General features: G+C 49.0%; 1 protein-coding gene across 1 annotated transcript in view; it reads left to right on the top strand.

The window, feature by feature from the left end:
- The window catches only part of LOC107105632 (acid-sensing ion channel 2), a gene marked incomplete at its 5' end in the record, with an annotated part of 41,609 nt that extends 30,749 nt beyond the window's left edge, over nt 1-10,860 (top strand). The window contains 3 exons of the mRNA XM_015405631.1: nt 4,783-4,862; nt 7,121-7,189; nt 10,759-10,860. Of these exons, the coding sequence (XP_015261117.1) occupies nt 4,783-4,862; nt 7,121-7,189; nt 10,759-10,860 (251 nt within the window). The remainder of the gene's footprint in view (nt 1-4,782; nt 4,863-7,120; nt 7,190-10,758) is intronic.
- Between the last annotated feature and the right edge of the window lie 2,191 nt (nt 10,861-13,051).

The following is a 13,051-nucleotide window of genomic DNA, read 5'->3' as shown; positions in this document are numbered from 1 at the left end:
GCCCCCCCCAGCAGAGCGCGAGGCCCTGCCTGCCTGCCGGGGTGCAAAGTCCTGCACTGGCCTTGGGGAGCGGCGAGGCGGCGGTGGGCAGCAGCCCGACTCCAGCCTGACAGCCCCGCCACAAGCCTGGCAGCTGCCAAGGGGCGGAGGGGGGAGGAGGAGGAGCCGGGGAGAGGCCATCTTGGCACGGGGCGCGGCGGCCTCCACGCTTCTGGACCGAGGAGCGGCAGAGGGGCCACCATCTTGGCGATGGTGCTTTCGGGCAAAGGGAAGCGGGGCGGCTGGAAGCAGGGGGTGGGGCTTCGTCATGTGCCCCGCCCCCGCACCTCACCTGGGGGAACGGCGATCCCTCGCGTTTCCCCCCGAAATGACCTCTGGCTTTAGTTCACCTTCATCCTATAATGGGCCCTGCCTTCCTCTGCTCCCATCCCCTCCAAAGTAAATAATTTTAGCCAAAAGCAGGGACTGAAAGTGGCTATTGAGCAGCTAGAGAGAGGGTAAAAAGCCCCTAGATGGATCCGTGAATAACCCCTGGTCTTTGGCCCTCAGTTTGCGTGCGTGAGTGTGTAGTGTTGTCAAGTCACAACTAACTTATGGTGACTCCAGCAAGGGGCTTTCAAGGCAAGTGAGAAGCAAAAGTGGTTGGCCATCGCCTTCCTCTGCAGAGCCTTCCTTGGTGGTCTCCCATCCAAGACGTATGGTGACCCCAGCAGGGGGCTTTCAAGGCAAGTGAGAAGCAGAGGTAGTTGGCCATGGCCTTCCTCTGCAGAGTCCTCCTTCGTGGTCTCCCATCCAAGCGTTATGGCGACCCCAGGAAGGGGCTTTCAAGGCAAGTGAGAAGCAGAGGCAGTTTGCTATTGCCTTCCTCTACAGAGCCTTTCTTGGTGGTCTCCTTTCCGAGTACCGACCCTGCTTAGCTTCTGAGATCCTATGAGATTGGACCATACCATGCCTCCTTCCCTCCCCCTGGCCCCCAGTATCAGCCCCATCATACAAGTGTCTGTACTGCTGGACTATACAGTGGGGTTTCACCAGCCTTCCTTTACAAAGAAAAGCAGCTTTTCATGAGTTCATGACAGGGCTATAAAATTCAGTGTGGAAGAGATGTGTTTTCATTAAGTTCAGATTTCATTTTCAAACCAGGTTATTTTAAATGCAGAAACTTGTTATAGCTGACAGTTTTTTAAAAAATCTGATTTAAAATTTTAAAATCTCATTGTTTTGATCTTTTTTTTTTTTTTTTTTTTAAACTTTTGATTTTTTTTTCCCCCCTGGGGGAAAGCGAGGGGGGGGGGGGGGGAGATGCTTTAGTAATTATTTGATGTCTTGTGTGGAAATAGATGCTCATTATAGGGTCATAAATCTGTGAGCTTTGTCATTCTTTGAGTATTGTGTGCAGTTCTGGAGACCTCACTTCCAAAATTATGTGGACGGGTGCAGAGGAGGAGGAGGAGGAGCTACTGCATGTGGGATAGGATAGGAGTCGCAATCATGGGTTTAAATTAAGGGCGGGAAGTACCAGCTGGATATTAGGAAAAACTTTTTGACAGTAAGAGTTGTGCAACAGTGGAATCGGCTGCCTTGGCAGGTGGTGAGCTCCCCCTCACTGGCAGTCATTGAGCAGGGGGTTGGGCTAGATGGCCTGCACGGCCCCTTCCAACTCTGTGATTCTGTGATTCTAACCTAAACCACAAATTCATTAGGTAGCCTTAGGGCCAATTCACACATTACAAGGGCATAAAGTCCTCAACCTCCAAGTGGCACCTGGAGATCTCCTGCTGTTACAATTGATTTCCAGATGACCAAGATCAGTTCCCCCTGGAGAAAATAGTAAGAGTCCAGTAGCACCTTAAAGACTTACAAAATTGTTGGTAGTGTTTGGTACTCTTTAAGGTGCTACTGGACTCTTACTATTTTCTACAGCTGCAGACAGACTAACACGGCTACCCATTCTTGATCTGTCTTCCTGGAGAAAATGGCTGCTTTGGAGGGTGGACTATGGCATTGTACCCTGCTGAGGTCCTTCCTCTCCCCAAACCCCGCCCTCCCCAGTCTCCACCCCCAAAATCTCCAGCTGTTTCCCAGCACAAAGCTGGCACACCAACAAAGACACGTTCCGGAGTTCCATGCCTCCTATGTGCTTGCAGGCTCAATTCCGGTTGAGACTATGGTGCATGGTGAGACAAAGACTTGTTACAAAGACACGTTCAGGAGTTCTGTGGCTCCCAGACATGCACAGACCAGATCTGGATCAGGGCCATGGTAGGTGGGGAGAGGTGTTTAAACCTTCTCCCTGTGCCGTTTCCCAGACCTGAATGGCCCCAGGGATCTGGAGAAAATTAGATGTACTGTTACACATTAGTGTCCCCAAAGGGCAAAGAGCAACTCTCCAGGGGATTTCCAGGTCAGGAATGTTAGCCGAATTGCTTTATCTACAGCAATTGGCAATTTAGATGGTTTCTTGCCAGTGTGTCTACCAAGGTCCAGTTGATACTTATCTGTCCTGAAGCTTGTTCATTCCAATGAAGAATGGAGGGGCAGAAAATAGAATTCTAGGGAAGTTTAACACACAGCTAGAACCAGCCAGCTTGTGTGGGTCTCCTGGCTGCAGACCAAGAGATCAAGTAGAGGCAAGGGTTTGGGGTATAGCAAGCTTGACAAAAGGGAAGTTAAAGCAGACAGGGGGGATTGGGGGGGATTGTGGCTAGCAAGGGCCAGGCGACTGGTCCTTACCTTTTATAGGTGGTTCTTTGGGTGGGTGGCAACTGGGCCAACCTGAAGACCCACCTACCTGTTAGTCCGTCCCAAGACTAATCCTATTGGTTGTGTGTAGTGAGGGGTGGCAACCTAGAGGGTTGGGCAATATTGTAACTTAAGACCTAACTCAAAGGAGGGCATCTGGGCAAGTGTGAAACTTGGCCTCAGGATGCTCCCTTGAAGTGCAGATGAAGCTTGGCCATTCCTCTGGTCATAAAAGCCAATTCAGAAATAAAGCAGAAATGTAGAATACGTGACTGCCAACACTTCAACAATGGGGGCTGGTTCTTCTCAAGTTGCTGTTTTGCTGAGAACAATGGAGATGTGTGCTTCCTTCACCAGGCTGGTAGCTGTGTAACTGAAACCTCATTCATGTGTAAGGCTTATGCAGGCACCTTCTATGTGTAACATCACAACAGGTGACTTGTGCAGCTCTCTGAGCCTAAGTGTGTGTGTGCACAGTCCATTGTGTGGGTGTAGCAGCAAACATAAATCCACAAAACAGAATATCAGTCTTATTCATCAACAGGAAAACAATGCTGGGAGGGGAGAAGAGACTTAAAGACCTTCTCACCATGCACCACAGCACCAATGTGAATTGGGCCCAGTGTTCCCTCTAAGCTGAGTTAGTGTGAGCTAGCTCACAGGTTTTTTAGCCTCCAGCTCACACATTTTTGTCTTCACTCAGGAACAATGGCTCCATGGCAAACTAATTTATGCAGCAGCCAAATTGCTCGCTCACAGCTTTAATGCCAGTAGCTCACAAAGTAGAATTTTTGCTCACAAGACTCCACAGCTTAGAGGGAGCATTGATCGGGCCTGCAACCACATCGGAGGCACAGAACTCCAGGACACGTCTTTGTAACGAGTGAATTTGCCCTTAAATTGGCAAGCATCTCAGTCTCGGCCCCTCCCTACCCACTCCCACCCACCCAGAAGGCAGCGTACTGAAAATAATAACAATCTGCTATAGAGAGCGATTGCAAAGGTTATTGCAATAATGAAGTGCTTTGAGCATGCTATAAAAATGCTAAGTGTTGTTATTATTTAATGTCAGGATTTGGGTTTCAGATCAGCTAGTTTACTGTTGATTCTTTTTGTATCTTGGTCTTCTTCCAAGACGTTCAGAACACTGACAGGGTTTTAGCCTCCTAACAATGCTGTGAATGGGAATTTGAACCCAGGTCTTCAGCGTACTTGCAACGTGTACCCACACACACACACACTAGCTCTTGATTTCAGGTTTTCTAAATGCTGTGGAGAGGAAGGAGTATTCCTCCAGATCCAGAGAACAAACTAAGGCAAATATTGCAAGCTTTCTAAAAAGAAAGAGTATTTTAACTGCTGGGATGCAACCTATGACCACGATACTTCTGGTTCAGTCCCCAAAGTCCCTTACCATAGGAGATGCTGGTGAAGGATGGAGACCACTGGACAGTGAGCTGTGACTGGTTTTGGTGGATAGAATGGACAGTTGTTCTTCTTTCCCCACCCCCGAGTCTGAAGACGTGCATTGGTCTGAAACATATTCCATGAGCCAGTGGAAACAGAGCTTCTGAAGTCCTTGCTTATTCCCTAGAGTGGGGGTCCCCAACCTTTTTGAGCCTGTGGGCACCTTTGGAATCCTGACACAGGGTGGTGGGCGCAAGCACAAAATGGCTGCCATGGGAGGCGGAGCCAATAAAAATGGCTGCGGCAGGAGGCGGAGCCAACCACACAATGCCGGGGAGCAAGATTATATATAACTGTAATAGTAACCCTTCGACATTCCAGGCAGAAGCTCTGCTCAACAGGATGCCTTTGAACCGTCACAGCCAATCAGCTGCCCCACTGGGCAGATGCCCACCTAGCCCCTCCCACTTCCCAAAAGAACTTGGCGGGATCCAGGAAAGGTGTTCATAGGCTACCCCTGCCCTAGAGGGATCGGAGGCTGTTTGCTATACATCACACTCTAGCAATTACATCAGTGGCATTTGCATGGTTACAAAAATCGGTCCGTCACAGTGCTCTTCTCTTCTCTCTCAGGTGATATCGGAGGTCAGATGGGCCTTTTTATTGGTGCTAGCATCCTCACCATTCTGGAAATATTTGACTATATCTATGAGGTAAGTGTCGGCCCGTCCTCGTCTGGGGTCAGCAAGGCACTGCAGGAGGAGGAGAGCGTGCGCTTGGCCCTTCTCATACTGGCCCCCTCCTGTTAGCAGCCAGCCACTCTGCTGGCGGAGGAGAGAAAGTGAGGAGAGGAAGGAAGTCAGGAATAATTATAATAATACAGATCTCTGTACCCACTCCTTTCATGTCACCTCAGTCCCCAGGCACCCTCTACTTACACAAGCCAATTTGTCTCCCTAGTTTTTGATTGTTTCTGTGGCTATAGTTTTGGACTGAGATTTGGGAAGACCCAGGTTCAAATCCCCACTCTGACGAGAAGTGTGCTGGGTGACCTTGGGCCACTATATAACCGGGCTGTTGTGAGGATGAAATGGGGGAGTGGGGGACGATGTATGTAAGCTGCTTTGAGTCCTCACTGGGAACAAAAGCAGGGTGTGGAGTAACAGGTGCCAGAACTCTCAGGAGGGAAATGAAGTTTTCAATCTGTATACTGCAAACTCATGAAGTTTAAAATGATTTTAAAAGAATTTGTTGACGAGTTTCCAGAACTCCGTTCCGGCACATTCCTCCAGAAAAAAAGCCCTGGACTTTACTATAAGTAATAAAACACATACTGGTTGCCATTACAGGCCTTTTCCTACCTCCTACCTCTTCCAGTGACCCTTGCAGGCTTTGAGTCACTTCAGTTCTGTTTATTCTGAACAGTGCTGTTTAAATGTCAGGACTGCCTTCAGGCTTGCAAGAGTTTCGAAACTTTGCATCAAGCGGAACCATCAGGCCGCAAGCCCACACCCACCTCATAGCTACGTTCTCGCTTTCAAGGACCACAGTTTTTCCCTCACGTCCACCCTGATAGCCGAGGGGTCTGCCTGACCACAGTTTGGTAGCTCCAAAAGCCCCCCCCCCCCCAAGCGAGTCTAGACTCGATCTTGACTGAAAAGACAAACGTGACGTTAGTTGGAGGTTGTTCGCCAGCCGGAATTCGAGGGCAAGTGCATCTGTTGCCAGAGTCATTTGTTCCTGTATATACTGTTGCCAACCTCCAGGTGGTGGGAGGAGATCTCCCAGGATAACAACTGATCTCCAGGCCACAGATAGCTCATTGAAGCCCCTCCCTTCCCCACATTCCACCCTCCTCAGGCTCCACCTCCAAAATCTCCAGCCACTTCCCAAGCCGGAGCTGGCGAGCCTACCTGTATATGAAGAACGACTTGTAGATCAGGTCCTTCCAAAAGGAAGTCTTCTCCTCTCTGCCCACCATTTTGTCCTTTCTAAACACTGAAAGACATTTCCCTTCGCTTCATACTGTACCTTAGTTTGGGTTCTTATGCCAGTTCTGTTCTATGCAAAGGGATTGCCAGGTTGGCCATATAGACAGCATCGGGCAATGAAGTTAATATGGACACTGATCATCCTCCTCAGACGGCCATTCCCAGATTCAGTGGAAGGGCTCCCAACTCCCGTCTGTGGCGACCACTCCAAATTTCTTATTGTCTATTAAAACATTTCTCTACCACCTTTCCTCATGGATCCAGGAGGCTTATGGGAATGGTTAAAAATATTTTCAGTTGAAACCAAAATAAAACAGCAAATGCCATCAGCCATTTTGGAAGTCCCCTCTCCTGGTCTGTTTTCTGTCAAGGAGGCCAGACAGGGACTCTCCAGGCAGGGCTGAGCACCAGCCTCAAGGCATGGGGACCCTCAGCACTTGACAAGATGGCCGTCTTTTTCAGCTCAGCATGAATGACACCCCAGCCCCCTTTCCAGGGCTTATGGCTGGCAGAGATGGGCTTGAATGTGTGTGGGCAACATTTCAGAGCCCAAGATAATGGATGGGATGGAGACCTGGAGACTCCCTGGAATTGCAGCTCATCTCCAGGCTACAAAGATCAATTCTTCTGGAGAAAGTGGATGCTTTGGAGGGCTGACTCTGTGGCATTGTACCCCACTGAGGTCCCTGCCCTCCCCAGGTTCCACCCCCGAATCTCCAGGAGTATCCCAACCTGGAGCTGGCATCCCTACCCCCCACCCCACCGGTGGCCAAGGAGGACCTGACAACCCTAGTGGGGTGGAAGAAGATGGGGAAGAGAGGGCTTGTATCGTGTTGGTCTTTCCATGAACTAGAAAATGCCGGACAGATAGTGAGCCTGATTCGAAGTCAGTGCCTGTTTCCCTTGGGTTCCGATATTGATGTTCTGTACCAAAGTTCTGTTGGGACCAAGAGCATAAGCCTGTCTCCCGTCTCTTGCAGTTGATCAAGGAGAAATTGTTAGACCTTCTTGGCCAGGAGGAGGAGGAAGGAAGCCATGATGAGAACGTGGTAAGTATTCTACCCCACACTACTCTAGTCTGGCGTCGGGGCCTTAGCATGAGAGAATGCAAGAGCAGAAGCAGGCGCAAGCCATATTGGTGCGTTGCCCTGCAAGATGAGGGAAAGACCCAGGGGCTCAATGTGGTTTGGGGACCTGTACCCTCTGCCCTGCCAAAGGAAAGGCAGTTTGCGCATGCTTGGGAGCACTCTTCTTTCCTTTCACTTCATTCCTTTCAGGGTTGAGCCCTGACACCTTGAAAAGGTTCTGGGTTTGAGTCCAGGGGTAGATACCCAGACATGGTGCAGCCGGATACCCTGTGGAGGCTGTCTCAAGTTCAAGTGGGAGGAAAGGGGTGACATGTAATTTCTGAAACATAAAGGTGCAAGGACACTCGTCTGCTGTGCTTTCTGGCCTTGAAGCCCAGCCCCTCATTTATTTTGTTTAGTTATTAAAATATACCCCACCTTTTCCAAGGCTCAAGGCCGCTTATGATGCATAATTAAAACGTCAAGCAACAACAAAGCCACAACAAATCTGATACATCCTAATAAAATTGAATAGAATAATAAAAAAAAAAGCCTGCAATCCTTACTCCAAAAACAGCCATCTCCTGCTCAGGGAACCTGCTCCACAAAGTGGGCGTGCCCAACAGAAAAGCATTGGTTCTTGTTGATGCTGGGCAGGCCACCGTTAACGAGGACCATTAATCATAGATGTGAGGCCTTTTAATTTTTTAGTGGTCATGTTCAGAGTTGCTCTCTCCTTGCTCAGCCTAACGTTCGTATGTTGCTGTGCACATTTTCAGACTTCTCCCAAGTTATCATAACAGTTCAAAAGTTGCGATGGTCCATGAGAAAAGAATTCACAAGGGCAGTAATACAACACCTCTGTTAGACCAACTGTGAGCTTCTGAGTAAAAGAAAGCTCTTCCTTCTTCTGGCCCTGCTGGTGGACCTCCTGATGGCCCCTGAGTTTGGGCCACTTGGACTGGATGAGCTACTGGTCTGATCCAACATGGCTTCTCTGAGGTTCTTATGTTATGTTCTTATTTCCCTAGGCTAGATGTTCAAAAGAAATATGAATAAAGGCTCAAAACAAATAATTCTGAGAGAAGGTGTTACTATTAAGTCTTGTATGCAATTTATTTCATCCCTGAGGAAGTAGTAGAGAGAACTTTGGGCAGACAGACTCAGGTAGAACTATTTAGGAGCCTAAGGCCACAATCCTAAGGCCACTCTCCTGAGAGTAAGCCCAAAGTAAATAACATAGGATTTATTTCTGACCTTCACAGAGTTGGTACCAAATTCGTGTATTTGATGAAGCTCAGGCCAAAGAAATGAATTTATTTATTTATTATTTATTATTTTAATTTATAGCCCGCCCGCCCCGCAAGTGGGCTCAGGGTGGCTCACAAAGAATGCCTCTTTAAGGTGCTGCAAGGCTTTTCACTGGGTTTAGAAATGAGCTTTGTGTAAAAGAACTGTGGTTCGCAGAAGCATGCTGGGCCGGTGGACGGAAGCTCTCCCTCTGGAAATGTGGAAAGAAGTCAATTGTGCCACTTTGCTGTTAATCAAGCAAATGATGCCTTTGGGGGTCAGATGAGATTTTTAAAACGTATTTGCTGTTCGCGAGAATTGCAGAAGGAGAAAAACCTTTCAGGAATTCTGGATCCTTTGTTGAGTGAAACGGTAGTTACATCTGATGTGTAATCATGAAGGTAGATTATACCTTTCGTGGGACACTGTGACAAAAGACAGATTGGATCAGGCGGTCTCCAGAGCCCTGAGCGCATGACCCCTCTGTGTATTCAGTCAGTGCCCAGAGAAGCACATGAGCACAGAGCCATGCACAGCTGCCAGCTTATCGACAGTGTGCCTACACACGGAGAAAGTGTGCACATGTATGTTCCCCACCTGTAATTAGGGGCACTGCTTTCCAAAAAAGGGTGGGGGAGAGAAGATTAAGTTCCGTCTCCTCACACATTCCAGTCCTGATCCAAATCGGGCCTCAGCATGCCTGAAAACTAGGTTGCCAGCTGTGGGTTGGGAAATACCTGGAGATTTTTGGGGTGGGGGTTTGAGGAGGGGAGGGACTTTGGTGGGTTATAATGCCACAGAGTCCACCTTCCAAAGCAGCCATTTTCTGCAGGTGAACTGGTCTCCAGCCACCACCTGGAGGTTGGCAACCGTACTGAGAACTGAGGTCCTCGTGAAGAACTCCAGATACACAATCTGACAGAAAGCCGTCAAGATGGCTGCAAGAACTTTATAACATTTGAATTGGCTCTGGGAGATAATGTATAAGATGGGCATGATCCAGCCAACATTATGCATTTCTAAAATCTCATTGATTTCCGTGGAGAGTGAAGTAGGTGCTTAAATCTCTCCCACGGAAATAACATGCCAGGCATATTTTTATAGCCAATTTTCCTGAACTTCAGGTTGAACAAATTATCCTATTCAAACTGTCAGAGTTAGAAACTGAAAAGGAATTTGCTTTTCAGAACTGAAACCACCACCACCACCACCCGAAAATGCACCGTTCCAAATGCAGTGGTTCGGAGTGCAAAATGCGATTGTTTCGAGAGGAAAATGTCATGACTTCCATTTAAAAAATAAGATTACAATCCTGTGAAGTTAAACACTTTGAAGTCCCATTGATTTCCGTGAAAGAGATTAACGCTAAGTGCTTAATCCCCCCCATTAAAATCAATTAGGATTTAAGCACTTTAACTCTGATTGGATCTTGTCCAATGTTCACACACTGCTGCCTAAATGTGCGTTTTGGCACTGAGATTATCTTTGTATAAAGCAAACAACACAAACGTATAACCTACAATCGGTATTCAGATTTTGGTTCTGGTTTCTAAAGTTATTCCTGAAATCTGCAACTAGGGGTGTGCACGAAAAAAAAAATCGGAATTTTTCAGGTTCAGATCTACCAAGCCTGAAAACTTTCGGTATTTACCGATATTCCTGAAATATCAGACTAGCGGAATTATTTGGCTCAATTATACCCTATGGGGACTGTCCCCGTAAAGTATAATAATCCCCCCTTGAAGGCGGATGGGCCAGGGAGGGCCCTGCCCTGGAAGGAGTGGGGAGTGGGGAGGTATTTAAATGCCTCTCCTTGCCTTCCCCTTGCCCAGCAAAGGGATTCCCTACGACATCCATTCGGGCAGGCCCAAATAATGCCGGATGCGGTTTTTTCCAGTTTGTCTGAACCGAATGCACATCCCTATCTGCAATGCAGATCTGGAGTTCCAAGATTCAGAATTTGAAAAGTACATGTATAAGTACATGTTCAGATTTTGAATTCATGCAGTTGGGAAATACCTGAGGATTTGGGGGGTGGAGCCTGTGGAGGGGAGGGTTTAGGGAGGGGAGGGACCTCAGCAGGATATAATGCTATAAAATCCATCCTCCAGAGCAGCCATTTTGTCCAGGCGAACTGATCTTAGTCATCTGGAGATCAATTGTAATAGTGGGAGATCTCCAGGTGCTACCTGGAGGTTGGCAACCCTAATCATGCCCTGCGCTACTCCACCTTTCTCTCCGTCTCTCCCCTTCCCCTGCAGAGCACGTGCGATCCTTTGCCAAACCACTCGGACCCCATCAGCCACACTGTGACAGTCCCCCTGCAGACGACACTTGGCACGTTAGGGAGGGTTGCGTGCTGACGACACCCTCCCCGGGGCCCCACGCATGGCCGGATGGCAGGAACTCTCTCCCCAAGAGCCAGGGAACAGCGCGCAGGTTCGCCGCACGGGGTGGGGAAATGGCTGAGGAATTCGCTATGCATCCAACTCTTCTCTTTCTCTTTTTTTTGCCAAAATCCAGCAAGAGATGCCTTGGACTCGACTGCATCACCCCTGTCCACGTGGAGATGGGAGGAGGAGGAGGAGAGGGCGGGAAGGGGTGGGGTTGTCTCCACCGGCAGAGGCCGCATCCCGGTATTTGAACTGTACGGACCGGACGACTGAGGAGCCGCCGTTTCCTAGACTGCCAGCCAACTGTACAGAAGAAGCCTGCATGCCAATCCTTTTGATGGCAATATCTCCCTCTTTTTTCTTTACAAGCCACGTCTCTGTCTGAAAGCTGTTTTGGTTTTTTTTCCCCCACTCTGAAGCAAAAGGAGGCCCCGGCCCAGGAGCCCCCCCCCCCCCCGAGTTCACCATAACTTCAAAACTCCACAGACCAAGTTAGACTAACGGGGAGGGATCAGAGAGCCTGCTTCATGGACGGCCATTCCCTCTGATTTTCGTCTAAAATCCATGACGGGGCCGCAGAGCTCACGCTTTGGGTGGGTTCGGCCATGGGTAACTAAGCTGAGCAGGGCCCAACGAATCAGCTTGCCCTCATCTGCCACCAGGAGTAGCTCCCCCCCCCCCTGGACACACCTACACACACAAACACCTGCCCCATTGGCACACATTCAGCCACAGCTACTGTTGTGTTCAGGTCAGCGTGTAATACGATGTGTGTTTCAGGACTGGAGGTGGGGAGGCTGAGTTCGACTGCCTTTCTGCCCTAACCTGCTTCCTCATTCTCAACAGTGCTATTAAAGGTGGTCTTGTGGAAGGGGCCCGTTGGTGTTGTTTCTCTCATTTCCACCCTCACTGACACTTGGTGAGGGGGGGAGGGCTTTGTATGGGGGGGTGTTCCAGAACGGCACACTTTTGTTCCGTTTCCTCTTACCCTGAAAATGGGAAACATTTAAGGCTATTTGAAATCATCCTCTTGAAAAGGTTAACTAATTTTTATTAACGCTGTTAAGTGAGCAGTGGGAGGAAAGGTGGCATGGTATAGCTCGGTCTTGTCAGATCTCGGAAGCCAAGCAGGGTCAGTACATGAAAGGGAGACCACCAAGGAAGACTCTGCAGAGAAAGGCAATGGCCAACCATCTCTGCTTCTCACTTGCCTTGAAAGCCCCTTGCTGGGATCACCATAAGTCTTAGATAGGAGCCACCAAGGAAGGCTCTGCAGAGGAAGGCAATGGCCAATCATCTCTGCTTCTCACTTGACTTGAAAGCCCCTTGCTGGGGTCGCCGTAAGTCTTAGATAGGAGCCACCAAGGAAGGCTCTGCAGAGGAAGGCCATGGCCAATCACCTCAGCTTCTTGCTTGCCTTGAAAGCCCCTTGCTGGGATCACCATAAGTCTTAGATAGGAGCCACCAAGGAAGGCTCTGCAGAGGAAGGCAATGGCCAATCATCTCTGCTTCTCACTTGACTTGAAAGCCCCTTGCTGGGGTCGCCGTAAGTCGTCTGCGACTGAGCGGCACTTTACACACACACAATTGGGCAGCCGCGGTAACATCATCATGAGCAGCCTGTCAACCACTATCAACGCCATCTTGTTGGCCAACAGGATGACACTAATGGTGGCAGCTCATGATGATGTCACTGTGGCAGCTCAAGATGATGTCACTGTGTTGATTCACCTGATTTGCTGTACTAAAGCTTGGTGTCATCTCAGGTTGCTTTGTGGATTTGCATGATCTCAATTAAACATTTCGGGTGGGCGTTCCAGTTCAACACCTTCCAACAAAGAAGGGGTGAAAAGAAAATGGAGCAGGTGTGAACAGCTGTGTGGAAATGGCCCCACTTTCAAATGAAAGGCAAAAATTGTTCTGATAGAAAACCGTTCTGGGTTGAAACCGTTCTGGGTTGGACCCAGACAAAGTATTCCATTCATGCCAGGCATTTCCGCCATCCCCACCCCTTCTGTTTCTGCCTCCCCCGCCTTCTGTTGCAGCTGACTGATCTCCCTGAAATGCTGCTTTTGGGGGACAGGAACCCTCAGGAACAACATGAGAGGCAAATCAGGGCTCCACAGCATGAAGGGGGAGCTGGCAGAGATTATCCCAGCCC

The sequence above is a fragment of the Gekko japonicus genome, unplaced genomic scaffold (genome assembly GCF_001447785.1).
Source record: "Gekko japonicus isolate JY-2015 unplaced genomic scaffold, Gekko_japonicus_V1.1 scaffold3708, whole genome shotgun sequence".
NCBI lineage: Eukaryota > Metazoa > Chordata > Lepidosauria > Squamata > Gekkonidae > Gekko > Gekko japonicus.
Note: the sequence above shows the minus strand (reverse complement) of the source record. Positions and strands in the feature narration are given on the sequence as shown.